Here is a 27,987-nt window from a genome sequence, read left to right on the forward strand (position 1 = left end):
GAGAGAGAGAGACCATTATAATATGATGTTAGAGAGAGAGAGAGACCATTATAATATGATGGAGAGGGAGACCATTATAATATGATGTTGGAGAGAGAGAGAGACCATTATAATATGATGTTAGAGAGAGAGACCAGTGTAATATGATGTTGGAGAGAGAGACCATTATAATATGATGTTAGAGAGAGAGACCATTATAATATGATGTTAGAGAGAGACCATTATAATATGATGTTAGAGAGAGACCATTATAATATGATGTTAGAGAGAGAGACCAGTGTAATATAATGTTAGAGAGAGAGACCATTATAATATGATGTTGGAGAGAGAGACCATTATAATATGATGTTAGAGAGAGACCATTATAATATGTTGGAGAGAGAGACCATTATAATATGATGTTAGAGAGAGAGACCATTATAATATGTTAGAGAGAGAGACCATTATAATATGATGTTAGAGAGAGGGAGACCAGTGTAATATGATGTTAGAGAGAGGGAGACCATTATAATATGATGTTAGAGAGAGAGAGACCATTATAATATGATGTTAGAGAGAGAGACCATTATAATATGATGTTAGAGAGAGAGAGAGACCAGTGTAATATGATGTTAGAGAGAGGGAGACCAGTGTAATATGATGTTGGAGAGAGAGACCATTGGGATATGATGTTTGTGGAGAAAATGTTTTCGCGTCTTTTGAAGAGGGCGGAGAGAACTCATAAAGGCGCACATGATTGGATAGACTCGTGTGACCACGCCCGTTCGTGGTATCTTGGTCTATATTCAAGCGCTGCGTTCAACCACTGTTGAAACTAGTGGGTATCCTTCTACGGGAGCGACAGGTTGAAGTGCGAGGAAAAGTAAAAGAAACTAGCTATTATTTTTTTCTTCAAAGGACCTCCCCCCCAAAAAATTATACGATCGCCTTTTATTTTTCCATTGGATCCATAACACTGAGCGGGGCTGGATTAAATTGAGACCACTTTTTGTGTTTTTCCTTTGAAATTTTATTTAAAAACACCGAACAACGATGGGTTCCCAAGCGTCCAAAGGAGAGGTAGTCGGGGAGGCGAAAGCTGCTGCCGCGGACGCGGCTGCCGTCGCGAATACGGTTTCCATAAAAACGAACGGACAGGTATGAAACGCACTCATCCCTGGGCCACCAGACGACACACCTTTTTTACTCAACTAATTAAAAAATAGCTTAGCTAATATTTTTCTGTAGTATAATGTTGCTATTTAATTTTAAAAACGAGGTTGGTCTGTTTCGATTATATTATTAGGGGATAAATGTGCATCTTAGTTTAGTCTGGCTCGCATGGTCACCAGTGACGGGTAGCTAGTTACCAACACTAGATTGAGACGCGGGGGGGATGGAACTGCCAACGTGCTTGCTGCTAAAGCCGTGATATAATATCTAAAATAACGTAGTTAATCGGGATTTGGACCGGGAGCATATGCCACCGTTAACGAACCTTGGTTCTAGTTAGCCTCACTAGCTCGGTCACAGTTCCAAAGCCGTGGCCATGAGGGGGGTTGGAAAGGCGAGGGCGCACGTAGACAAGCTACCCCCTCATGCAGAAAATATCAGAGACAATTTGTGAATTATGGATTCAAAAGCAGCGTTTTAACAGTGGATATCAATCTAATCACACCGAATTCATGCAAGCCCATCCATGATGGATGAAGTTGCAGCCCCTCAAGACCCGGAGAGTCTAGACATGTCTCGATCAGTGACTGTAAACGTTATTTTATAGACACATGCAAAAGCGACATAAATCACATCTTCACCTTGTGAAATGAATGTACATTTTTGTCAATGCATCATCAGTTTCATTGATTTTTTAAAATTTAAATATAATTTATTGTTTTTTTCATCGACTAGGCCAGGTCTTTATTGAAAAGATACCCCCCTCCTGTGTGTGATGTTGCACCGTCGCCGCCTGTCGTTTTCTTGTGGTTCTACAAGGCGTCGGCTTTTGAGCGACACGGTGGTTAATTGATGAGCACGACGAATCATCGTTATATAGCTAAATGTGTTGATGGTTGTGTTTGAGTCACAGTGTAAAAATCTAACGTCAATTGTATTTTCTTTATTAATTTCATTGTATTATATATATATATTTTAAACCATCCTCTAATTTAGTTCCTTCAATTTCCCTCCTTTCCTCCTAGGAGAATGGCCATGTCAAGTCCAATGGTGACGTCTCTGCCACAGAGACGGCCGCCACCAACGGTTCCACTGACGCCGCCGAGGAGGCCGAGGCCGGCGCAGGAGGGGACGCCATCGAGCCAGCGCCAGCCGCCGACAAGGATGCTGCCAAACCGGTAGGTGAGGCCGCCACCAAGGATACCCCCAAGAAAAAGAAGAAGTTCTCCCTGAAGAAATCATTCAACTTCAAGGGCCTGAAACTGAAGAAGACCAAGAAAGAGGAGGTGGTGAAGGAGGAGGCGGCCGCTCCCGCTGAGGAGAAACCAGCTGAGAACGGAGCCGCTGTGGCTTCGGAGGAGAAGAAAGAGGAGGTGGTGAAGGAGGAGGCTGCTGCTCCTGCTACAGAAGCCCCGAAGGCAGAGGAGGTGCAGGCTAAAACTGAGGAGGTGAAGGAGGCTCCTAAGGAGGAGGTGAAGGTGGAGGTGAAGGAGGCGGCTGCCGCTGCTCCTGCCCCAGAGCCCACCAAACCAACAGAGGAGACCAGCTCGACCCCCACGGCAGCAGCTCCCTCCCAACAGAAAGCAGAGTGATTGTATCTTTACCCACAACAAGGACTGTGAACTGTTTTTCAAGAGAGAGAGAAAAAATTGAGTTATATATATATATTTCTATATGTGTATATGTATACATATGTATAGATATATGTGTATGTAAATATATACACATTTATGTGAGAGACTCCTTCGTGCCACTTTTGTCATGGTAACAAGATGACAGACTAGATTCACTAGTTCACTTCCCTGGTTACGACCCCTGGTTACAGCGACACATCTGAACCCATTAGTATTATGTGCTGATTGCTGTGGGACAACGGGGAGAGTGGAAGACACAGTTATGGGTGGGAGTTGAGTTGACGTGTCTTTCTCAAAACACCCAGCTCAAAAAGATGCATCAACGCGAGCGAGCGAGACACCAACCAACCACCACATGAAATAAATATAAACAAAAAAGACTCGCCAACTTTATACATTCCTATATTTTAACCCAAAATTTGAACTATTTTGTGGTGTTACAATAGAGAACCATTTTAACGATTCAGAGAAGCTATGTCTTGTTTTGTTTTGAAGAAGAAGAAATCAATAAGTTTAGATTTTTATCTTGGCTATAAAAAATAAGAGAAATAAAAAGAGAACAATTAAGCTTTCTATGTTCACTGTTGCAGTTTTTAAAAAACGAAGCAGAGTTGTTGATCTGTCTGTGGTGTGTAAGCCTGACTCTTGCTCGATGGTCTCTGTAAATACGTTGGACTGATTCTGTTCTTTATTTTGCTACTGTTGACAGATGTTTATGGTTTTATTGTAAAGTTCAAAATGGTAAATAAATGTTGGTTACCAATACCTGCCCATTGTTGTATGGATATTGTTATTTTTATGTGGGAAGGGTGATTTAGTAGTACAGCGTGCTGGCTGGGGGAAACAAAATCTGTATTAACTGTTTATTGTGGTCATAAACATTCCTCTTTTACCCGAACAAAAATCAATAAACACAGCATGCAACCATTTCGAAGCCTTTACAGTTCATATGAGGAAATCAGTCAATTGAAATAAATTCATTAGGTCCTAATCTATGGATTTTCACATGACTGGGAATACAGATCTGTATCTGTTGGTCACAGAAAAAGGTAGGGGTGTGGATCAGGAAACCAGTCGGTATCTCATGCAGCGCCACACATCTCCTTCTCATAGAGTTCATCAGGCTGTTGATTGTGGCCTGTGGAAGGTTGTCCCACTCCTCTTCAATGTCTGTGTGATGTTGTTAGACATTGGCAGGAACTGGAACACACTGTCATACACGTCAATCCAGAGCATCCCAAACATGCTCAGTGGGTGACATGTCTGGTGAGTATGCAGGCCATGGAAAAACTGGGACATTTTCAGCTACCAGGAATTGTGTTCAGATCCTTGAGACGTGAAGCAGTACATTATGATGCTGAAACATGAGGTGATGGCGGCGGATGAATGGCATGACAATGGGGCCTCAGGATATCGTCACGGTATCACTGTATTCAAATTGCCATCGATAAAATGCAATTGTGTTCGTTGTCCGTAGCTTATGCCTGCCCATATCATAACCCCACCTCCACCATGGGGCACTCTGTTCACAACATTGACATCAGCAAAGCGCTCGCCCACACAGCACCATACACTGCGGTTGTGAGAGGCCAGTTGAACGTACCGCCAAATTCTCTAAAACTACATTGGAGGCGGCTTATGGTAGAGAATGGAACATTACATTATCTGGCAAGAGCTCTGGTGGGCATTCCTGCAGTCAGCATGCCAATTGCACACTCCCTCAAAACTTGACATCTGTAGCATTGTGTTGTGTGACAAAACTGCACATTTTAGAGAGGTATTTTATTGTCCCCAGCACAAGGTGTACCTGTGTAATGATCATGCTGTTTAATCCGTTTCTTAATATGCCACACCTGTCAGATGGATGGATTATCTTTGTAAAGGAGAAATGTTCACTCACAGGGATGTAAACACATTTGTGCAGAAAACTTGAGAGAAATACGCTTTTTGAGCATCTGGAACATTTCTGGGATATTTAATTTTAGCTCTTCAAACATGGGACCAACACTTCACATGTTGTGTTTATATTTTTGTTCAGTGTACAATGTGCTTTCCAATTCTAAGAATCAATGAGTTACATTACATTTTCCGATAGGAATGTGATTCTTGTAAGAGAACATTGATGTGTTTTAGACTTCTCATAGTTCATAATCCCAAGATTAATGTCCATCTAAGAGATAGCCTGACATTCTTGACAAGCCTGACCAATTAAATATGTCATCAACCAATCACACATAGTAGTAAACCACCTACAACTGAAAACAAGAGGGGACAATGCCTCATTTGTCATAATTTATTACTTAGGCTATTAGTTCACACAGAGAATACCTTTTGATGGAGTATTGGTAAGTGCTGATGGAGAGGAGAGACTACTGCAGAGTATTGAGATCCACCCCATAATGACTACATTCTAGGGCTATGGCACAATCTCAATATATTTTTCTTGACTCCTCATGTCCTCTCTCCTCATCTCCTTTTCAAAAACATATTGGATAAGATAGTTAGAGGGACTTCCCTCTGACCTTCTCCTCCAATGTGTTTTGAGATGTGAGGAGTCAAGGAAATGCAATTGAGATAACTCCCTATGTACCCGTTTTGTCTCTCTTTCTTCCCAACGTGTGGAATACTCCCACTAGCCCAGTCCTCCACCAATCCAATGCTTTTAGATGTGTAATAAGTAGTGAACAGAACAAGTGCACACTTCTGGAAAATGGTAGAGAATTGGAAAGCAGCCAATGATCCTTGCATACACGCCCACATTATCCCCGTGACCTCTGTAACCCCTGTAGTGACAGCATCTCTCAAGACGTCATTGCTTAGGACTTATATACCTCCTCAAATCACACGAGAAATGACTTCTCCTCGTGTGATCTTCTTCCTCAATAAAGTTAATTTAATTGAGTTTGTTGAACTCTAAATCGTTGATCCTGATTTGGGTTGGTTGTAGGTTTGTATCCCAAATGACATCCTATTCACTATACTGTATATAGTGCACTAATTTGGACCAGAGTCCTATTGGGGAATAGGGTGCCATTGGGGATATGCCCACTGACCTAGTTCACATGGTGATAAGATGAGTTGAGATCAGAGTTATTTCTAGTCATCCCAGCCTTCAAACAATGATGAATTATTCAAACACAGATGTAGCTCCACATTTGTGTTGCTTCAGCCATTTTGCACAGATTGCAGAGGCATTTGTCGAACTCAAAGTCTAGTAATCTAATCACTGAACTGACAATTTGTGAATACGTGGATGAGGTCGTTACGTAGCTTATTACTGTGGATGAGGTCATTAGGTAGCTTACTACTGTGGATGAGGTCATTAGGTAGCTTACTACTGTGGATGAGGTCATTAGGTAGCTTATTACTGTGGATAAGGTCTTCAGGAAGCTTGCTAATGTGGATGATATCTTTAGGAAGCTTGATAATGTGGATGAGGTCGTTAGGTAGCTTACTACTGTGGATGAAGTCTTCAGGAAGCTTGCTAATGCGGATGAGGTCGTTAGGTAGCTTACTACTGTGGATGAGGTCATTAGGTAGCTTACTACAGTGGATGAGGTCATTAGGTAGCTTACTACTGTGGATGAGGTCTTTAGGACGCTTGCAACTGTGGATGAGGTCATTAGGTAGCTTACTACTGTGGATGAGGTCGTTAGGTACTAGCCTACTACTGTGGATGAGGTCGTTAGGTAGCTTACTACTGTGGATGAAGTCGTTAGGTAGCTTACTACTGTGGATGAAGTCGTTAGGTAGCTTACTACTGTGATTGAGGTCGTTAGGTACTAGCCTACTACTGTGGAAGGGGTCGTTAGGTAGCTTACTACTGTGGATGAGGTCGTTAGGTAGCTTACTACTGTGATTGAGGTTGTTAGGTACTAGCCTACTACTGTGGATGAGGTCATTAGGTACTAGCCTACTACTATGGATGAGGTTGTTATGTACGAGCCTACTACTGTGGATGAGGTCGTTAAGTACTAGCCTACTACTGTGGATGAGGTCGTTAGGTACTAGCCTACTACTGTGGATGAGGTTGTTAGGTACTAGCCTACTACTGTGGATGAAGTCGTTATGTACTAGCCCACTACTGTGGATGAGGTTGTTAAGTACTAGCCTACTACTGTGGATGAGGTCGTTAAGTACTAGCCTACTACTGTGGATGAGGTCGTTAGGTACTAGCCTACTACTGTGGATGAGGTTGTTAGGTACTAGCCTACTACTGTGGATGAAGTCGTTATGTACTAGCCCACTACTGTGGATGAGGTTGTTAAGTACTAGCCTACTACTGTGGATGAAGTCATTATGTACTAACCTACTACTATGGATGAGGTCGTTAGGTACTAGCCTACTACTGTGGATGAAGTCGTTATGTACTAGCCTACTACTGTGGATCAAGTCGTTATGTACTAGCTTACTACTGTGGATGAGGTCGTTAAGTACTAGCCTACTACTATGGAGGAGGTCATTAGATAGCTTACTTCTGTGGATGAGGTCATTAGGTACTAGTTTACTTGGACTATCAAGGAAGTGACTTTTCATACTGAACCGTATCATTATCTAATGAATTAAAACGGTATATTTGTCAAAAATTGTAAGATTTTATCAATCATATCAGATGCACAATTTAAACAAACATATCATGGCTCAGGGTATGACCCAGATGTAGACACAGGAGGTGGGTAGTTCTATTCTCAGAATAATGATTATATTAAAGGGGCAGGTCGAGGGCAGGTCGAGGGCAGACGGAGGTTCGTAATCCAAGGCATAGTCAATCAGGGACAGAACGGCAGGCAGGCTCAGGACAGATAGAAAGGTCAGAACCGGGAGACTAGAAAACAAAAACTTGAGCGCAGACGAATAGGGGAAACACGCTGGTAAGACCTGACAAAACAAGACGATCTGGCAACAGACAGACAGAAAAGACAGGTATAAATAGCCAGGGGATAATGGGGGACAATAGGAGACACCTGGTGGGGGGGGCGGAGACAAGCACAAGACAGGTGGAACAGATCAGGGTGATACAAAACATAGACAATGGATTATTCTCCACAATGGATTATTCTCCACAATGGATTATTCTCCACAATGAATTATTCTTTGTTGTCGACTATTGTGAAAAAATACAAAGGAGGCACAGAAACAAAAACAAAAACAACAACACTATGCAACATTTATTTTACCTTGATTTATTAACTAGGCAAGTCAGTTAAGAACAAATTCTTATTTTCAATGACGGTCTAGGAACAGTGGGTTAACTGGTCTAGGAACAGTGGGTTAACTGGTCTAGGAACAGTAGGTTAATTGGTCTAGGAACAGTGGGTTAACTGGTCTAGGAACAGTAGGTTAACTGGTCTAGAAACAGTGGGTTAACTGGTCTAGGAACAGTGGATTAACTGGTCTAGGAACAGTGGATTAACTGGTCTAGGAACAGTGGATTAACTGGTCTAGGAACAGTGGGTTAACTGGTCTAGGAACAGTGGGTTAACTACCTGTTCAGGGGCAGAATGACAGATATGTTGTACCTTGTCAGCTCGGGGATTTGAACTTGCAACCTTCCGGTTACTAGTCCAACGCTCTAACTACTAGGCTACCCTGCCACCCCAATATGGGTTATTCAATGCCAACTGCACTTGTGTTTGTCATCACTCACTTTATACGAATGCGTGCTTGTGGTCGATTGATACTGTAAGATTAAATTAATAAAAAAGACAGTTGAATGAGAGTGATGAAACATCTGAAACTTTAAAAGTCTTAAACAGTATGAAATATTAAACACTGTAATGGTTGGTAAGGGAGGAAAAATTGTTGTGTCTGAGTCCCACAAGACACTGGCAAGGCCCTTCACTGGCCCTTTTCCCAATCTGTCAGAGGAAACACCATTCAACTGACGGCAGAGGTCAGCCTGCAGGCGCCCGGCCCGCCATAAGGAGTCGCTAGAGCTCGAAGAACCAAGTAAAGCCCCCCCCCCCCGGGCCAAACCTTCCCCTAACCTGGACGGTGCTGGGCCAACCGGTTATGAGACAGCCTGGAATCGAACCCGGGTCTGTAGTGATGCCTCAGTGCCTTATAACGCTGTGCCACTCGGGAGGCCCCACCCTCTTTTGTTTCTTGAACGTTGTTTCTTGTTTTAGCATAGCATTCCCTTTGTTGAGCTCACTTACGTATGTCATCTTTGACATCAGAGATCTCCTAGTCCAAATCTGTTTGTTTTTTTTAGCTGAGAGATGTTCTTCAGTTCAGAGATCTCCTGCTCCAGCTCACAGATTAGCTTCTTCAGTTCAGAGATCTCCTGCTCCAGCTCACAGATTAGCTTCTTCAGTTCAGAGATCTCCTGCTCCAGCTCACAGATTAGCTTCTTCAGTTCAGAGATCTCCTGCTCCAGCTCACAGATTAGCTTCTTCAGTTCAGAGATCTCCTGCTCCAGCTCACAGATTAGCTTCTTCAGTTCAGAAAAGTTTCTAATCAAAATATTCTTCTTCGTCTTTCATTTCTGTAATTATTTTTTTTTTTACATACAAGCTACCTCTCCCCCTCAGTCCTGTCCTGAGGACAAATCATGACACACACAGTAATTATGGCATATTACTACGGACCTGTTTGGGACTCTCAGAAAAACAGGTCTGTAGTTAATTAAGGGGTTGGTTCATTGGCTTGTCACCCTTCATAGACAGACAATGTAGAACAGGAGAATCCTCACTCACCTTCTTGACTCCACTGATCAAATATTTGCAATTTCTGTACATTTTTTGTTGTTGTCCAAATTCAAAACGGTCCCCACAAAGAAAATCATGAACATAAAAGCATACACAGACTAGTCTGCTGTAGTCCCAGTTCCAGTCTCCTGTAGTCCCAGTTCCAGTCTCCTGTAGTCCCAGTTCCAGTCTGCTGTAGTCCCAGTTCCAGTCTGCTGTAGTCCCAATTCCAGTCTGCTGTAGTCCCAGTTCTAGTCTGCTGTAGTCCCAGTTCCAGTCTGCTGTAGTCCCAGTTCCAGTCTCCTGTAGTCCCAGTTCCAGTCTCCTGTAGTCCCAGTTCCAGTCTCCTGTAGTCCCAGTTCCAGTCTGCTGTAGTCCCAGTTCCAGTCTCCTGTAGTCCCAGTTCCAGACTAGTCTGCTGTAGTCCCAGTTCCAGTCTGCTGTAGTCCCAGTTCCAGTCTGCTGTAGTCCCAGTTCCAGTCTGCTGTAGTCCCAGTTCCAGTCTGCTGTAGTCCCAGTTCCAGACTAGTCTGCTGTAGTCCCAGTTCCAGACTATTCTGCTGTAGTCCCAGTTCCAGTCTGCTGTAGTCCCAGTTCCAGTCTCCTGTAGTCCCAGTTCTAGTCTGCTGTAGTCCCAGTTCCAGTCTGCTGTAGTCCCAGTTCCAGTCTCCTGTAGTCCCAGTTCTAGTCTGCTGTAGTCCCAGTTCCAGACTAGTCTGCTGTAGTCCCAGTTCCAGACTAGTCTGCTGTAGTCCCAGTTCCAGTCTGCTGTAGTCCCAGTTCCAGTCTCCTGTAGTCCCAGTTCTAGTCTGCTGTAGTCCCAGTTCCAGTCTGCTGTAGTCCCAGTTCCAGACTAGTCTGCTGTAGTCCCAGTTCCAGACTAGTCTGCTGTAGTCCCAGTTCCAGTCTGCTGTAGTCCCAGTTGATATCTTACCTTAGATCAAGGGGACTGAAGTTATGTTGTTGGTGGATTGACCTGTTATTCTTCATAGACAGACAGCTGGTGAGTAGGAGACTTGAGCCTATGCATGAAATGAAAAACAAAAACATAGCTGAGATCACTGTAAATGAATACACTATACAGTGGGGCAAAAAAGTATTTGGTCAGCCACCAATTGTGCAAGTTCTCCCACTTAAAAAGATGAGAGAGGCCTGTAATTTTCATCATAGGTACACTTCAACTGTGACAGACAAAATGAGAAATGTTGCTTCCAATTTTGTGGCCAGCCACCCTATTCAGAGACTGTTCTCTCTGTTGCAGCACGGCAACAAGGCTCTTTTACTGGGCTTCTCCCCCCAAGCCATAAGACTGCTGAACAGTTAATCAAATGGTCACCCGCACTATTTGCATTGACCCCCATTTTTACGCTGCTGCTACTTGCTGTTTATCTATGCATAGTCACTTTACAACTACCTGCATGTACATATTACCTCAATTACCTTGACTAACTTGTACTCCCACACATTGACTCTGTACTGGTACCTCTTGTATATAGCCTCCACATTGACTCTATACTGGTACCTCTTGTATATAGCCTCCACATTGACTCTGTACTGGCACCTCTTGTATATAGCCTCCACATTGACTCTGTACTGGTACCTCTTGTATATAGCCTCCACATTGACTCTGTACTGGTACCTCTTGTATATAGCCTCCACATTGACTCTATACTGGTACCTCTTGTATATAGCCTCCACATTGACTCTGTACTGGTACCTCTTGTATATAGCCTCCACATTGACTCTGTACTGGTACCTCTTGTATATAGCCTCCACATTGACTCTGTACTGGTACCTCTTGTATATAGCCTCCACATTGACTCTGTACTGGTACCTCTTGTATATAGCCTCGTCATTCTTATTTTATTGTGTTATTTATTTTTTCTTACTTTAGTTTAATCTTTATTTATCTTTTATTTGGACTTTTTTTTATTTTAAAATCTACATTGTTGTTTGAGTGCTTATAAGTAAGCGTTTCATGGTAAGGTCTACTACACCTGTTGCATTCGGGCCAATGTGTCGAATACAATTAGATTTGTTTTGATTTTTGACGTGTTTGCAGAGACATAAACTGTGCAATTTTACAGCAGAGTGACTGTCAGTGACTGACATAACAATAGAAACACATTTTGAGACCCAGACTGAGTTCCTGACAAATAAAGCAGACCATTTATGTCACTTGTGCCAGGACGATTTCAGCACAGATACTGAACTGCCCCTTTAAGAAGGGTGGGGTAGCAGACAGGTGTGCTGTTGTTCAGACAGGTATAGTGCCAGAGCTGGTAGGACTATAGTTTGAAACTCTGTGGGAAGCTTATTTTTTAATTTATTTTTTAAATATAAGCAACAAACACGTGCAAAACTGAGCAGACTAGCTTATTGTAGTACAATGGAACCATCTGGTGGCAAAAAGTTAGACTTTTGAAAATGACGTATGAAGGTTCCTGTAGCAGACTATCATCAACTTCATCCTTTTTGCCGATGCACTTCAATATACAGCTCAATGTGAGAGAAACAATATTGTGCAAGATCATTGTACAGGAATGTATCGATTGTGTGCAAGATCCTTAGTCTTGCAGTGTAGGTTGGAAAAATTGGCGTTCATCATACAGCAATATGTGGCGGCAAGTGTAGCCTAGTGGTTAGAGCATTGGACTAGTAACCGAAAGGTTGCAAGTTCAAATCCCCAAGCTGACAAGGTACAAAATCTGTCGTTCTGCCCTTGAACAGGCAGTTAACCCACTGTTCCTAGGCCGTCATTGAAAATAAGAATTTGTTCTTAACTGACTTGCCTAGTAAAATAAAGGTTAAAAAAAATAAGGATTTATTTATTCAACATATATATATATTTTTTTTTGTCGACTTGTTAGAAGCACATAACTTGCCATCACAGACCAGGGAACAGACAGAAACAAGTGTACACCCTTCACAAACAACGCCTTCGGGTGATTGGACGAGACGGTGGTGTAAAAAATGATCCCGTGTGGGCCACAAAGAACGGTGCCCCTGTTAATTACAGTAAAATGGCGCTGTCGTCTGCAGGAGGAACAAAGAAGAAAGTTTGTTATTATTATGATGGTAAGATGTAGCTTAGTGTGTGTGTGTCTTGTCTGCAATATTATTGATTGTATCGGCGAAGGATTTGGTGCTCGATAAAAAAATATATATATTTTTGTTGATCCACGTTGAAGTGCCGTAGGTGAGTTAGCTGCTAGCATGCTAACGTTACTGTAGCCGCAGAGTGGTTAGCTCGCTAGCTAAGTTAGTTAGCCTGGTTAACCTGGTTAGGAATACGTTTTTTTTTTTTGGTTAGCTAGCCAAAGCAACTTGAGAATGGTAGTTTTTATTTTATTTTTCCCAAATGAGCTAAATTGGCGATATCTAGCTTGCTAGCAAGTTGATGCTTTTTAAAATTTGCGACAACTAGCCTAATAACGAAGAGATGGTTAGGAACTCAGTGTCCGAATCACAAATTACCTCTTCATATTTATCTACACCATTTGTTTAGTAAAGTGGGGTTATCATGTAGCTATCGGTGTTGTATAGGTAACTGTGTGTGTGTGAGGGGGGTTGAGCCTGTAGATTCAGATCACTTTTCAGAGGCTGCTCATTTGATTACTCTTATAATTTGTGTTTCGTGCAGTGTAGCTACCAGGCTTGCAACTATGATTCAGGCGTGATAGTGCTATAGCCTGGAACAAAAGCCGGCACTTTAAATCGACCGCTAAGAGCCTGGGAGAGACCGTAATAGAAAGGTTGCTCGTTCGAATCCCAGAGTCGACCAGGTGAAGAGTCGGTCGGTGTCTTTTATTGACCCTGTAAGTCGCTCTGGATAAACGCATAAAGCTAAAATATACCTTATCTCTGGGGCTAGGTGGAAGGAAATGTGGTTTTTATTGTTTCGGTAGTTTGTCTAAACCTCATATTTCCTTTCCCCAGGCGACGTTGGTAATTATTACTATGGCCAGGGTCATCCCATGAAACCCCACAGGATCCGTATGACCCACAACCTCCTGCTCAACTATGGACTGTACAGGAAGATGGAGATATATGTAAGCACAGCAGCTACAGGGGGTTTATACACTTAAAAATAATAATAATTAAACAAACGTCCTATTAGTGATGCACACATTAAAAAATAATCCTAAACATCAAATAAGCCAAAGTGTTACTTTTCAGAACGTGGCCACGAGATGGGTCTATAGAGGGTGACGCAGCGGTCTAAAGGCACTGCATCTCAGTGCTAGAGGCGTCACTACAGACCCTGGTTCGATTCCAGGCTGTATCATAACCGGTCGTGATTGGGAGGCCCATAGGGCGGTGCACAATTGGCCCAGCGCTGTTAGGGTTTGCCCGGGATAGGCAGTTATTGTAAATAAGAATTTAGTTCATAACTGACTTGCTTAGTTAAATAAAAAAACCTGATATAAATATATTGTATGGGACTGAAGCTGATACGAGTGGACTCCTAATTCTTCAACACACTTCTACACTACAGGTCCAAAGTAACTTTCTGTATAGTTGAGCTGTTCCAAAGTCCTATAGACTTATAAAGACCTAGATGGATAGTTGTGGACTATATGTTTTCTGACCTTCCGTATATTTTGGGTTATTGATAATATCAGATGAAATTAGGTGACCATTTTTAGCAACCAGGAAATGGTGGTGTTTTCCACCTTTTTTTTCAGCCCTTTTGATTTCCTCTGTCCTCCTAGAGACCCCACAAGGCCAGTGGAGAGGAGATGACCAAGTACCACAGTGACGACTACATCAAGTTCCTGCGTTCCATCCGGCCAGACAACATGTCAGAGCACAGCAAACAGATGCAGAGATGTGAGTAGCAGACAGTGTTTCCCCCAAGGATTGTTTAGGTGGGGGGCCCTATGTGTTATTTAAAGGGATAGTTCACCCCAAAACCAAAGTTTGTCGTACGTTTTCATATGGGCTAATGTTGAGCTGACTTTAGACTGTACTCCACACTCACATCTGTTTAGGTAGTGCTTTAATGCATTGGAACAAATGTGCAGGATTCAATCACACATCTCAAATGAATGTCTTCTATCCTTGCTGCTCTCTAACAGTTAATGTGGGAGAGGACTGCCCAGTGTTTGACGGCCTGTTTGAGTTCTGTCAGCTCTCAACAGGAGGCTCTGTCGGTAAGTCTCATCTGTCCTCTCTCTCGCTCCTTATTGCCTGTCTCTGTCCTCTCTCTCGCTCCTTATTGCCTGTCTCTGTCCTCTCTCTCGCTCCTTATTGCCTGTCTCTGTCCTCTCTCTCGCTCCTTATTGCCTGTCTCTGTCCTCTCTCTCGCTCCTTATTGCCTGTCTCTGTCCTCTCTCTCGCTCCTTATTGCCTGTCCTCTCTCTCGCTCCTTATTGCCTGTCCCCTCTCTCGCTCCTTATTGCCTGTCCCCTCTCGCTCCTTATTGCCTGTCCCCCCTCTCGCTCCTTATTGCCTGTCCCCCCTCTCGCTCCTTATTGCCTGTCCCCTCTCTCGCTCCTTATTGCCTGTCCCCTCTCTCGCTCCTTATTGCCTGTCCCCTCTCTCGCTCCTTATTGCCTGTCCTCTCTCTCGCTCCTTATTGCCTGTCCTCTCTCTCGCTCCTTATTGCCTGTCCTCGCTTCTTATTGCCTGTCCTCTCTCTCGCTCCTTATTGCCTGTCCCCTCTCTCGCTCCTTATTGCCTGTCCCCTCTCTCGCTCCTTATTGCCTGTCCCCTCTCTCGCTCCTTATTGCCTGTCCTCTCTCCTTATTGCCTGTCCTCTCTCCTTATTGCCTGTCCTCTCTCCTTATTGCCTGTCCTCTCTCTCGCTCCTTATTGCCTGTCCTCTCTCCTTATTGCCTGTCCTCTCTCCTTATTGCCTGTCCTCTCTCCTTATTGCCTGTCCTCTCTCCTTATTGCCTGTCCTCTCTCCTTATTGCCTGTCCTCTCTCTCGCTCCTTATTGCCTGTCCTCTCTCTCGCTCCTTATTGCCTGTCCTCTCTCCTTATTGCCTGTCCTCTCTCCTTATTGCCTGTCCTCTCTCCTTATTGCCTGTCCTCTCTCTCGCTCCTTATTGCCTGTCCCCTCTCTCGCTCCTTATTGCCTGTCCCCTCTCTCACTCCTTATTGCCTGTCCCCTCTCTCGCTCCTTATTGCCTGTCCTCTCTCTCGCTCCTTATTGCCTGTCCTCTCTCCTTATTGCCTGTCCTCTCTCCTTATTGCCTGTCCTCTCTCCTTATTGCCTGTCCTCTCTCTCGCTCCTTATTGCCTGTCCTCTCTCTCGCTCCTTATTGCCTGTCCTCTCTCCTTATTGCCTGTCCTCTCTCTCGCTCATTATTGCCTGTCCTCTCTCTCGCTCATTATTGCCTGTCCTCTCTCTCGCTCATTATTGACTGTCCTCTCTCTCGCTCCTTATTGCCTGTCCTCTCTCCTTATTGCCTGTCCTCTCTCTCGCTCCTTATTGCCTGTCCTCTCTCTCGCTCATTATTGCCTGTCCTCTCTCCTTATTGACTGTCCTCTCTCTCGCTCCTTATTGCCTGTCCTCTCTCCTTATTGCCTGTCCTCTCTCTCGCTCCTTATTGCCTGTCCTCTCTCTCGCTCATTATTGCCTGTCCTCTCTCCTTATTGACTGTCCTCTCTCGCTCCTTATTGCCTGTCCTCTCTCTCGCTCCTTATTGCCTGTCCTCTCTCCCGCTCCTTATTGCCTGTCCCCTCTCTCGCTCCTTATTGCCTGTCCTCTCTCTCGCTCCTTATTGCCTGTCCTCTCTCCTTATTGACTGTCCTCTCTCTCGCTCCTTATTGCCTGTCCTCTCTCCTTATTGACTGTCCTCTCTCTCGCTCCTTATTGCCTGTCCTCTCTCTCGCTCCTTATTGCCTGTCCTCTCTCCTTATTGCCTGTCCTCTCTCTCGCTCCTTATTGCCTGTCCTCTCTCTCACTCCTTATTGACTGTCTCTGTCCTCCATCTGTGTGTGTGTAGCGGGGGCAGTGAAGCTGAACAAGCAGCAGACGGACATCGCCATCAACTGGGCCGGAGGACTCCATCATGCCAAGAAGTCTGAGGCCTCTGGGTTCTGCTACGTCAACGACATAGTCCTCGCCATCCTGGAGCTGCTCAAGTAAGAGCCCTGTGTGTGGCCACCTCACCCACACATAAACCCCCCCCCCCCTCCCCGTTGGGCCACCTCACCCACTCCACTCCATCTTTATCAGTGTCGACAACCATGTGATTGCCTGAGTGTGTGTGTGTCCTCTGGGAGAACACCTCTCTGGTACCGGAGACCTGAGTGTGTGTGTGCTGGGGGGGGGGGGGGGCAGAAATAAGCATGACATTCCAAGCCCCTTTTGGTTCATATCCACCGTAGACGTCCTCCTACGGCGAACCATTCACTTCTGTTGTAGACGTTCCTCCTACGGCGAACCATTCACTTCTGTTGTAGACGTTCCTCCTACGGCGAACCATTCACTTCTGTTGTAGACGTTCCTCCTACGGCGAACCATTCACTTCTGGTGTAGACGTTCCTCCTACGGCGAACCATTCACTTCTGGTGTAGACGTTCCTCCTACGGCGAACCATTCACTTCTGGTGTAGACGTTCCTCCTACGGCGAACCATTCACTTCTGGTGTAGACGTTCCTCCTACGGCGAACCATTCACTTCTGGTGTAGACGTTCCTCCTACGGCGAACCATTCACTTCTGGTGTAGACGTTCCTCCTACGGCGAACCATTCACTTCTGGTGTAGACGTTCCTCCTACGGCGAACCATTCACTTCTGGTGTAGACGTTCCTCCTACGGCGAACCATTCACTTCTGGTGTAGACGTTCCTCCTACGGCGAACCATTCACTTCTGGTGTAGTCAACCTGACCGTGACCCTTCTCCTTTCCCTAGGATACCTGATGATTTAACCATATTGTAAAGGTTAGCGGTCAGAACCTATCTGTGTGTAATGAGTTGTCTGTCCTGTCAGGTACCACCAGAGGGTGTTGTACATAGACATCGACATTCACCATGGAGACGGGGTGGAAGAGGCTTTCTTCACCACAGACCGGGTCATGACGGTGTCCTTCCACAAGTATGGAGAATACTTCCCTGGTACCGGAGACCTGAGGGTGAGTGTGTGTCCTCTGGTACCGGAGACCTGAGGGTGAGTGTGTGTGTCCTCTGGTACCGGAGACCTGAGGGTGAGTGTGTGTGTCCTCTGGTACCGGAGACCTGAGGGTGAGTGTGTGTGTCCTCTGGTACCGGAGACCTGAGGGTGTGTGTGTGTGTGTGTGTCCTCTGGTACCGGAGACCTGAGGGTGTGTGTGTGTGTGTGTGTGTGTGCGTGTGTGTGTCCTCTGGTACCGGAGACCTGAGGGGGTGTGTGTGTGTCCTCTGGGAGAATACCTCCCTGGTACCGGAGACCTGAGTGTGTGTGTGTGCTGGGGGGGGGGGCAGAAATAAGCATGATATATTTCAGTGTGATTACACTTCCCCCTTCAGAGTGTATTCAGAGTATATTTGAGTCATTACTGTACTCCAGAATGTACAATAAGGTGTGTGTGTGTGTGTGTGTAGGACATTGGAGCAGGGAAAGGGAAGTACTACGCTGTAAACTACCCTCTCAGAGACGGCATCGACGATGAGTCTTACGAAGCCATCTTCAAACCTGTAAGTCATTCCGTGTTTTGGTTCCATACACACACACACGGTAACGTTGTTGTTGTTGTTGTAATCAATGTGTGTGTGTTGCTAGGTGATGGCTAAAGTGATGGAGATGTTCCAGCCCAGTGCAGTCGTGTTACAGTGTGGAGCCGACTCTCTCTCAGGAGACAGACTGGGCTGTTTCAACCTGACCATCAAAGGTAACGCACCTGAAGGAGGGCTGTCTTCAGTGTGTGTGTGTGTGTGTGTATGTGCTGCTAGGACTCTCTCTCAGGAGACAGACTGGGCTGTTTCAACCTGACCATCAAAGGTAACGCACATTTTACTCAGCAGTTTGTGTTTTCAGGTGCCGTGTGGCGTTACAGTAAGAGTGGAATAATGTAGTTTTAATGATCCTGCTCTAACGGTGTTGATGTGTAGGCTTGTTTAGTATACTGTCTGTCTGCCAGGCCTTCTGTCGGTCTGCCAGCCAGCCAGGCCTTCTGTCGGTCTGCCTGCCAGCCAGGCCTTCTGTCGGTCTGCCTGCCAGCCAGCCAGGCCTTCTGTCGGTCTGCCTGCCTGCCAGCCAGGCCTTCTGTCGGTCTGCCTGCCTGCCAGCCAGGCCTTCTGTCGGTCTGCCTGCCTGCCTGCCAGCCAGGCCTTCTGTCGGTCTGCCTGCCTGCCTGCCAGCCAGGCCTTCTGTCGGTCTGCCTGCCTGCCTGCCAGCCAGGCCTTCTGTCGGTCTGCCTGCCTGCCAGCCAGGCCTTCTGTCGGTCTGCCTGCCTGCCTGCCAGCCAGGCCTTCTGTCGGTCTGCCTGCCTGCCTGCCAGCCAGGCCTTCTGTCGGTCTGCCTGCCTGCCTGCCAGCCAGGCCTTCTGTCGGTCTGCCTGCCTGCCTGCCGTCGGTCTGCCTGCCTGCCTGCCAGCCAGGCCTTCTGTCGGTCTGCCTGCCTGCCTGCCAGCCAGGCCTTCTGTCGGTCTGCCTGCCTGCCTGCCAGCCAGGCCTTCTGTCGGTCTGCCTGCCTGCCTGCCAGCCAGGCCTTCTGTCGGTCTGCCTGCCTGCCTGCCAGCCAGGCCTTCTGTCGGTCTGCCTGCCTGCCTGCCAGCCAGGCCTTCTGTCGGTCTGCCTGCCTGCCTGCCAGCCAGGCCTTCTGTCGGTCTGCCTGCCTGCCTGCCAGCCAGGCCTTCTGTCGGTCTGCCTGCCTGCCTGCCAGCCAGGCCTTCTGTCGGTCTGCCTGCCTGCCTGCCAGCCAGGCGTTCTGTCGGTCTGCCTGCCTGCCTGCCAGCCAGGCGTTCTGTCGGTCTGCCTGCCTGCCTGCCAGCCAGGCGTTCTGTCGGTCTGCCTGCCTGCCTGCCAGCCAGGCGTTCTGTCGGTCTGCCTGCCTGCCAGCCAGGCGTTCTGTCGGTCTGCCTGCCTGCCTGCCAGCCAGGCGTTCTGTCGGTCTGCCTGCCTGCCTGCCAGGCGTTCTGTCGGTCTGCCTGCCTGCCAGCCAGGCGTTCTGTCGGCCTGCCTGCCAGCCAGGCGTTCTGTCGGTCTGCCTGCCAGCCAGGAGTTCTGTCGGTCTGCCTGCCTGCCAGCCAGGAGTTCTGTCGGCCTGCCTGCCTGCCACATGCATATGAAGACATTTCCAATCCAGAAGAACGGACAATAAAGTTTTGGGACGTTGAACCCCTGACGCTGTGTTTCAGGTCATGCTAAGTGTGTTGAGTACATGAAGAGTTTCAACCTGCCTCTGTTGATGTTGGGAGGTGGAGGTTATACCATCCGTAACGTGGCCCGCTGCTGGACCTACGAGACCGCTGTGGCTCTGGACAGCATTATACCTAACGGTACACACACACACACACACACACACACACAGCATTATACCTAACGGTACACACACACACAGCATTATACCTAACGGTACACACACACACAGCATTATACCTAACGGTACACACACACACAGCATTATACCTAACGGTACACACACACACAGCATTATACCTAACGGTACACACACACACAGCATTATACCTAACGGTACACACACACACACACCTCGTTCTACCATTAAGCATCAGAGTAAGATCTGTCTCTCTGCTTCACGTTTGACTTTATAATGATGTCTCGGTCTCTCGTCCAATCAGAGCTGCCTTACAACGATTACTTTGAGTACTTTGGTCCTGACTTCAAGCTCCACATCAGCCCGTCTAACATGACCAACCAGAACACCAATGATTACCTGGAGAAGATCAAGTAAGTTACAGACAGCCACTGCGCTCTCGCACAGCAGGGTTTCTGTTGGGGAAAATGTGGTGCCGGGCATGATTTATGGTGTCTACTACACACATCACATATTTAAATGACGGTTATTTATCTTGACAGAATGCAATGGCTCATGTCCTTCTCACTGATTTCCGACGCTACAATAACAGTCCACATTTTAAGTTACTTTTCCTCAGGCAACAAGACAATCACTTAGGCCTAATCTACTATTCCCCTATAGTACTGAAGTTGACCTAGTCTATTGGTCAGCTTGTCGTTCTGTGTGAAATAAATGGCCTACTCCAAACACACTGGGATAGTTTGTGGGACGATAGATCCCAAATCACACAACCAGTAGGTCTAAGCTACGTAAAAAAAGAAACTATGGAATCATGTAGTAACCAAAAGTGTTAAAGAAATCAAAATATATTTGAGATTCTTCAAAAGTAGCCACCCTTTGCACACTCTTGGCATTCTCTCAACCAGCCTCATGAGGTAGTTACCTGGAATGCATTTCAATTAGCAGGTGTGCCTTGGTAAAAGTTAATTTGTGGAATTTCTTTCCTTAATGAGTTGTGTTGTGACAAGTTAGGGCATCCTCTATATACCCCCCCTATCTTGTCACAACTGATTGGCTCAGACGCATTAAGAAGGAAAGAAATTATACAATGTAGATAATAAAGAAAAACCCTTGAATGAGTAGGTGTTCTTTAACTTTTGACTGGTAGTGTACATACTAAGCATCCTCTCTCCCTCCCCAGACAGAGGTTGTTTGAGAACCTGCGCATGCTGCCCCACGCCCCGGGGGTTCAGATGCAGGCCATCCCAGAAGACGCTCCACACCCGGACTCTGGAGATGAGGAGGACGAGAGCCCTGATAAACGCATCTCCAGTAAGTACACACACACACACTAGCTCCTCCAACAAGAGTACCGTCTCACCGCGTGTTATGAATCTCTTATTGAACTGCGTGTGTGTTCCTGTATAGTCTGGGCCCATGATAAGAGGATAGCCTGTGAAGAGGAGTTCTCTGACTCTGAGGATGAGGGACAGGGAGGAGGTGGAAGGAGGAACGCTGCCAACCACAAGAAGACCAAACGAGTCAAGACTGAGGAGGAGAAAGAGAAGGAGGCAGAGGAGAAGAAAGGTAAACAACTAACACACTCCCGGGACGCTGGACATGACGACACACTGACTGGCCCCGGGACGCTGGACATGACGACACGCTGACTGGCCCCGGGACATGACGACACGCTGACTGGCCCCGGGACATGACGACACGCTGACTGGCCCCGGGACATGACGACACGACGACTGGCCCCGGGACACGACGACTGGCCCCGGGACACGACGACTGGCCCCGGGACACGACGACTGGCCCCGGGACACGACGACTGGCCCCGGGACGCTGGACACGACGACACGCCGACTGGCCCCGGGACGCTGGACACGACGACACGCCGACTGGCCCCGGGACGCTGGACATGACGACTGGCCCCGGGACGCTGGACATGACGACACTGACTGGCCCCGGGACGCTGGACACACTGGCTGGCCCCGGGACATGATGACAACACACTGACTGGCCCCGGGACGCTGGACATGACAACACACTGACATGTTCTGTTTTCCTCAGATGTGAAAGAGGAGAAAGAGACTGAGGAGAAGATGGACACAACAGGGTGAGTCGTAACCACAACACTTAACTTTAAATGTAACTGATCCGGTCTAAGCCCAGTCAACTAGCGTTTGTTCATTTCACCACCAGGCCAACAGAAGAAACGAAGACGTCCTGAAGTGGGAGCAGCAGATAAACAGGGGCTTCCAGTTGTGAATCTAATCAATCGAAATGGACTGTAAATTATTCTCTTAACACAGTTTTAGTATTTCCTCAAACAGTCAAATGTTTTAGCCTGTGTCAGTGTTGAAATGCTCTTTTATTAACTCATGTCTCTGCCACCTAATTTAAGTAGTTTTTTATACCATGTGTTAGTTATGGAGCCTGAGGATCTGAAGCAGGAGGGTCCCATTTCAATAGTCTAAAAAAGCCTGGTTGGGATTCAATCCAAGTTCGTGCTGTCGTGCACACTGCTCTCTAACAGACGTACGGTCGCTTCAAATCAAATGTATTTATATAGCCCTTCGTACATCAGCTGATGTCACAAAGTGCTGTACAGAAACCCAGCCTAAAACCCCAAACAGCAAGCAATGCAGGTGTAGAAGCACGGTGGCTAGGAAAAACTCCAAAACCTAGAGAGGAACCAGGCTATGTGGGGTGGCCAGTCCTCTTCTGGCTGTGCCGGGTGGAGATTAGAAACCTAGAGAGGAACCAGGCTATGTGGGGTGGCCAGTCCTCTTCTGGCTGTGCCGGGTGGAGATTATAACAGAACATGGCAAAGATGTTCAAATGTTCATAAATGACCAGCATGGTCAAATAATAATAATCGCAGGCAGAACAGTTGAAACTGGAGCAGCAACACGGTCAGGTGGACTGGGGACAGCAAGGAGTCATGTCAGCTTGAGCTGATGTTGTACAGACGGTTACCGTCAGGGGGAAATGCCTTTACTGTGTTGTCGGCGGTCTAGTGCGCTGCTCTGACAGGGCTTGGATTGAATTCCTACCTTATTTTCGCTCTCTTCACTGACCCGAGGTAACTTGGTGAAAGCAAATCCCCCTGAGGCCATACTGCTTTCACAGTTCTCAGATCAGTCCAGATGAAGACTTGAAAAGGAATCCACTTCCCACTGCAAACATTCCCCGTTGAACAATAGTCACTAGCTCGAAGTTATTTTAAATCACAGATCAACATATGTTGTGTTTTACTTCTCCCAGGGTTAGTTTCTGACTGTACGCCCCATGCTGGCTTCCTCTTCTCCCAGGGTTAGTTTCTGACTGTTCCTCTCCATGTTGGCTTCTCCCAGGGTTAGTTTCTGACAGTCCCTCTCCATGTTGGCTTCTCCCAGGGTTAGTTTGACTGTTCCTCTCCATGTTGGCTTCTCCCAGGGTTAGTTTCTGACTGTTCCTCTCCATGTTGGCTTCTCCCAGGGTTAGTTTCTGACTGTACGCCCCATGCTGGCTTCCTCTTCTCCCAGGGTTAGTTTCTGACTGTACGCCCCATGCTGGCTTCCTCTTCTCCCAGGGTTAGTTTCTGACTGTTCCTCTCCATGTTGGCTTCTCCCAGGGTTAGTTTCTGACTGTTCCTCTCCATGTTGGCTTCTCCCAGGGTTAGTTTCTGACTGTCCCTCTCCATGTTGGCTTCTCCCAGGGTTATTTTCTGACTGTTCCTCTCCATGTTGGCTTCTCCCAGGGTTAGTTTCTGACTGTACGCTCCATGTTGGCTTCTCCCAGGGTTAGTTTCTGACTGTTCCTCTCCATGTTGGCTTCTCCCAGGGTTAGTTTCTGACTGTTCCTCTCCATGTTGGCTTCTCCCAGGGTTAGTTTCTGACTGTACGCTCCATGTTGGCTTCTCCCAGGGTTAGTTTCTGACTGTTCCTCTCCATGTTGGCTTCTCCCAGGGTTAGTTTCTGACTGTACGCCCCATGCTGGCTTCCTCTTCTCCCAGGGTTAGTTTCTGACTGTACGCCCCATGCTGGCTTCCTCTTCTCCCAGGGTTAGTTTCTGACTGTTCCTCTCCATGTTGGCTTCTCCCAGGGTTAGTTTCTGACTGTTCCTCTCCATGTTGGCTTCTCCCAGGGTTAGTTTCTGACTGTTCCTCTCCATGTTGGCTTCTCCCAGGGTTAGTTTCTGACTGTTCCTCTCCATGTTGGCTTCTCCCAGGGTTAGTTTCTGACTGTTCCTCTCCATGTTGGCTTCTCCCAGGGTTAGTTTCTGACTGTTCCTCTCCATGTTGGCTTCTCCCAGGGTTAGTTTCTGACTGTTCCTCTCCATGTTGGCTTCTCCCAGGGTTAGTTTCTGACTGTTCCTCTCCATGTTGGCTTCTCCCAGGGTTAGTTTCTGACTGTACGCCCCATGCTGGCTTCCTCTTCTCCCAGGGTTAGTTTCTGACTGTACGCCCCATGCTGGCTTCCTCCTCTCCCAGGGTTAGTTTCTGACTGTACGCTCCATGCTGGCTTCCTCCTTACCTCGTTTTATATTTCTAAAATTAACAAAATGTTGACGTCTTTTTATTAGGTCATACAGAGGGCAGGACTTCCCCAACTGACAGGCTGAATTTGTCGTAGTCAGAGCACCCCCCCCACACACAATTTATTTTTATTCATTGTTGGACATAAGACTGTAAAAACACCAAGTATTCCCACATAAGATGTGATCGTATGCAATGTTTCAGTCAAATTCTGTTTGCAAAAAAAAAAAAACCCAGTCTAGAAAGTAATTCTCCTGACTTATGACCCCTGGAACAATCTAGCTTCCCCATCAAGGAAAAACCCCAAGATCAGCATGCAGAGGCAACTTCAGCCTACACCGTTGGGAACCGGCTCACGTTTTAAACCCCTGGTATTTTCTACTGTAAAGGTGACAGATATGGTGCTTGTTTTGGGTGTTCAGTTGTGAAATGTGCATATAACTTGTTTTTATATAGGGAAGAAAAAGAAAAAACATTTCTCATCGACTTCGTACTTTTTGTGTTCTAAATAACATGATAAAGGCAATCATTTGGTTTATCTAGACAACTTGGCAGCTCATTTCCATGCAAATATAAAACTGATGTTGCTGTGATGTGTGGCATGCCATTATTTAACTACTGATCGTTCTGTCACAATATAGCGACTCCTTTCCACCTCAATGAGATTACTATTATGGTCAAACGGCAATTATTAACTGGGTGGTTCGAGCCCTGAATCCTGATTGGCTGACAGCCGTGGTATATCAGACCACCATTTTATTTGTACTTCTCTAATTACGTTGGTAACCAGTTTACATTAACAATGAGGCAACTCTGGGGGTTTGATATATACGGCCAATATACCATGGTAAGGACAGCCCTTAGCCATATCAAACCCCCAATATACCATGGTTAAGAACAGCCCATAGCCATAACAAACCCCCAATATACCATGGTTAAGGACAGCCCTTAGCCATATCAAACCCCCAATATACCATGGTTAAGGAGAGCCCATAGCCATAACAAACCCCCAATATACCATGGTAAGGACAGCCCTTAGCCATATCAAACCCCCAATATACCATGGTTAAGGACAGCCCTTAGCCATAACAAACCCCCAATATACCATGGTTAAGAACAGCCCATAGCCATATCAAACCCCCAATATACCATGGTTAAGGACAGCCCTTAGCCATATCAAACCCCCAATATACCATGGTTAAGAACAGCCCATAGCCATATCAAACCCCCAATATACCATGGCTAAGGACAGCCCGTAGCCATATCAAACCCCCAATATACCATGGTTAAAGACGGCCCGTAGCCATATCAAACCCCCAATATACCATGGTTAAGGACAGCCCATAGCCATATCAAACCCCCAATATACCATGGTTAAGGAGAGCCCTTTGGTTGCGTTCAAGAGATGGCTGAGTCATAGTGGGAGGTCCACAACGTAAAAGATCCCGTCTGTTTTAGTCGACCTCTGGGAAGTTTACCATCGGGCCTGTACTTTACTGGTATGGAAATCTGGTTAGTGAACATTTTCAGTGTTTGGTAGTCATTAAAAATGAACTAAATCAGAAGGTCTGATTTGTGCCAGATTATTGTGCATAATATAGACAAATCATGTAGCGGCTCAATTTCCATTTATTTAGGAGAATCCGTTTAAATACTCTTCCTCTTCCTTTTGTTGATGACCAAATTATTCTGTGGCTTCCTTTCCTCCCAACTATTTAAACATCTCCGTCTGTGGAAGTCTTCCTGAGTATAACTGATAAGTTTGACTTGATGTTGATACAGGGATGTATTGCTGCTGGTCTTCTGTTTACACCTCCAGCTGGGGGTCAAAGTGTAACCGTTTACGCCTCCAGCTGGGGGTCAAAGTGTAACCGTCTTCTCCACTGGAACAGCTGAGGTCGAGTTAACCGGAAACAACGTGTTTTAGTTGTCTACAGTGGGCTGAGAAGGATCACATACAAATTATCATTAAGTATTAAAAAAGACAACTCTTCTACATCATTGTTTAATGGACGCCACACTACTTGCTGAGCGAGTATCACTTCCTGATTCAGCGCATACCAAGTCCCCAACCCAGAACCTCTGCTCTCTGGGCGTGGGGTAGAGGGAGAGAGGGAGAGGGGGTGAGGGAGAGAGTGCGTGAGGTAGAGGGAGAGAGGGCGTAAGGGGAGAAACCTCCTCAGATAACTGATGGCTGTGAAACCAGATACATTCTGATCTGAAGGAATAAACAGTACAGCCGAAGCTCCAGAAAGCCCATTAGAAGGAACAGTTGCTTTTACCTTCATCTCCAAACAGCAGTTTCTATCCCGTCCCTCCAGTTGTGAAACCAATACGGTTAAGGGAAGGGCCTTGGGGTACTCAACTCATACCCCACGAGGTCCAGGGCCTTGGGGTACTCAACTCATACCCCACGAGGTCCGGAGCCTGCTGGGTTTTCACAGCAAACTAGAACGCTATTTTGCCCTAAAACAGAGAGCACACAGTGGCAGAATACCTGACCAGACTGAACCAAACTTAAGGAAATCCTTGACTATGTACCGACTCAGGGAGCATAGCCTTGATATTGAGAAAGCTCTCCTCTCTCATCTCATAGTTTTTTTAGGAGCACGTGGGTGATTGAAAGATGAACTGAGGTCAACACTCCAGTCCAGTTGTGGTGGTAACACACATTACAGTTGGTTTCCAACCGCAATATAAAGTCCACAGAAGAAGAAGCCTGAAGGAGGAGGGATTACTAGAAACTAACTAGGTTGACCCTTTTATCTGTGGATTCATTGTCAGAGTAGAGGACCTTGTGCATTTCAGGTAAAATAACAACTCAATGTTTATATCCCAGGACGAATTAGCTAGCAACCAGCAAGTTAGCTACCTAAATTGCCATGAATGTTTAATGCTTTTTGACCTGTCCCCAAATGAATTCAGTTGGTTTTGACATTTCAACCTGCGTGTCCTGAATGGCGTCTGGTGTGGTCAGCATGTCAGAGAGATCCACATGGTTGGATACAGTAACAGACCAACAGGGTTGTTTTGAGACCAATCAGAAGTGTACAGTACTTATCGATCTGTTGGGGGTCGCGGAGGTCAAAGTAGTTGAGGAAACACTGGTAGCCCATCTGCTTGTCTGTAGAGAACATGATGATGTTGCCACTGAAGTCAAAGCCACAGGTCCTCACAGCCGAGCTGGTGTTCAACATGGCTGTTTACCTGGGAGAGAGAGAGAGGGGAGTGGGCATTATACCACACACACACACCAGGAAGTTGTTCACCTAACCTCAGTCTCACACATTCAACACACCTAGACGAGTAAACAAAACACACACACCGTAACTAAAGTCTATCTTCTCCATCTTGTTTTCTCACTCACAGTCCCATAGTCTACAGCTGATGTCTGCTGACCCTGTCAGCACGTTCTTGGTGTCCCCTGAGAGCACGGTTAAGGACCCGACACCTGCACCCCGTAAACTCATATTACCCATAACAACCTTAGGGTTGCAAGCAGGACCTTAACCCCAGGTGACCTACCCCCTGTAACCCCAAAATAGGACCTTAACCCCAGATGACCTACCCCCT

At 46.4% G+C, this 27,987-nt stretch overlaps 2 protein-coding genes and 1 long non-coding RNA gene across 4 annotated transcripts; 2 read left to right on the forward strand and 1 right to left on the reverse strand.

Moving 5' to 3' along the window:
• Positions 1-633: 633 nt before the first annotated feature.
• LOC109903299 (MARCKS-related protein 1-B-like) lies at positions 634-3,557 on the forward strand. Its single transcript, XM_020499926.2, has 2 exons — positions 634-1,137; positions 2,178-3,557. The coding sequence occupies exons 1-2, from the start codon at positions 1,033-1,035 to the stop codon at positions 2,742-2,744; spliced, it is 672 nt and encodes a 223-aa protein (XP_020355515.1). The 5' UTR covers positions 634-1,032; the 3' UTR covers positions 2,745-3,557.
• Positions 3,558-12,421: 8,864 nt separating this feature from the next.
• On the forward strand, positions 12,422-25,002 carry LOC109904367 (probable histone deacetylase 1-B). Of its 2 annotated transcripts, XM_031789074.1 has the most exons (14): positions 12,422-12,553; positions 13,415-13,527; positions 14,191-14,308; positions 14,557-14,631; positions 16,434-16,572; positions 17,424-17,565; positions 18,014-18,106; positions 18,192-18,300; positions 19,768-19,908; positions 20,212-20,320; positions 21,091-21,221; positions 21,318-21,476; positions 21,966-22,011; positions 22,098-25,002. In XM_031789074.1, exons 1-14 carry the CDS (start codon positions 12,499-12,501, stop codon positions 22,123-22,125), a joined length of 1,458 nt encoding a protein of 485 aa, XP_031644934.1. In that variant the 5' UTR covers positions 12,422-12,498; the 3' UTR covers positions 22,126-25,002. The 2 variants fall into 2 exon arrangements, with proteins under 2 accessions (XP_031644934.1, XP_031644935.1); XM_031789075.1 differs by lacking the exon at positions 13,415-13,527 and having other exon boundaries at positions 12,482-12,553.
• LOC109903274 (uncharacterized) lies at positions 24,717-27,985 on the reverse strand. The gene is made up of 2 exons (XR_004202912.1): positions 27,740-27,985; positions 24,717-27,621 (listed from the first exon to the last, which is right to left on the reverse strand). It is a non-coding gene; the product is annotated as an uncharacterized LOC109903274 (long non-coding RNA).
• Between the last annotated feature and the right edge of the window lie 2 nt (positions 27,986-27,987).

Source organism: Oncorhynchus kisutch, linkage group LG14, assembly GCF_002021735.2.
Source record: "Oncorhynchus kisutch isolate 150728-3 linkage group LG14, Okis_V2, whole genome shotgun sequence".
Classification (NCBI taxonomy): domain Eukaryota; kingdom Metazoa; phylum Chordata; class Actinopteri; order Salmoniformes; family Salmonidae; genus Oncorhynchus; species Oncorhynchus kisutch.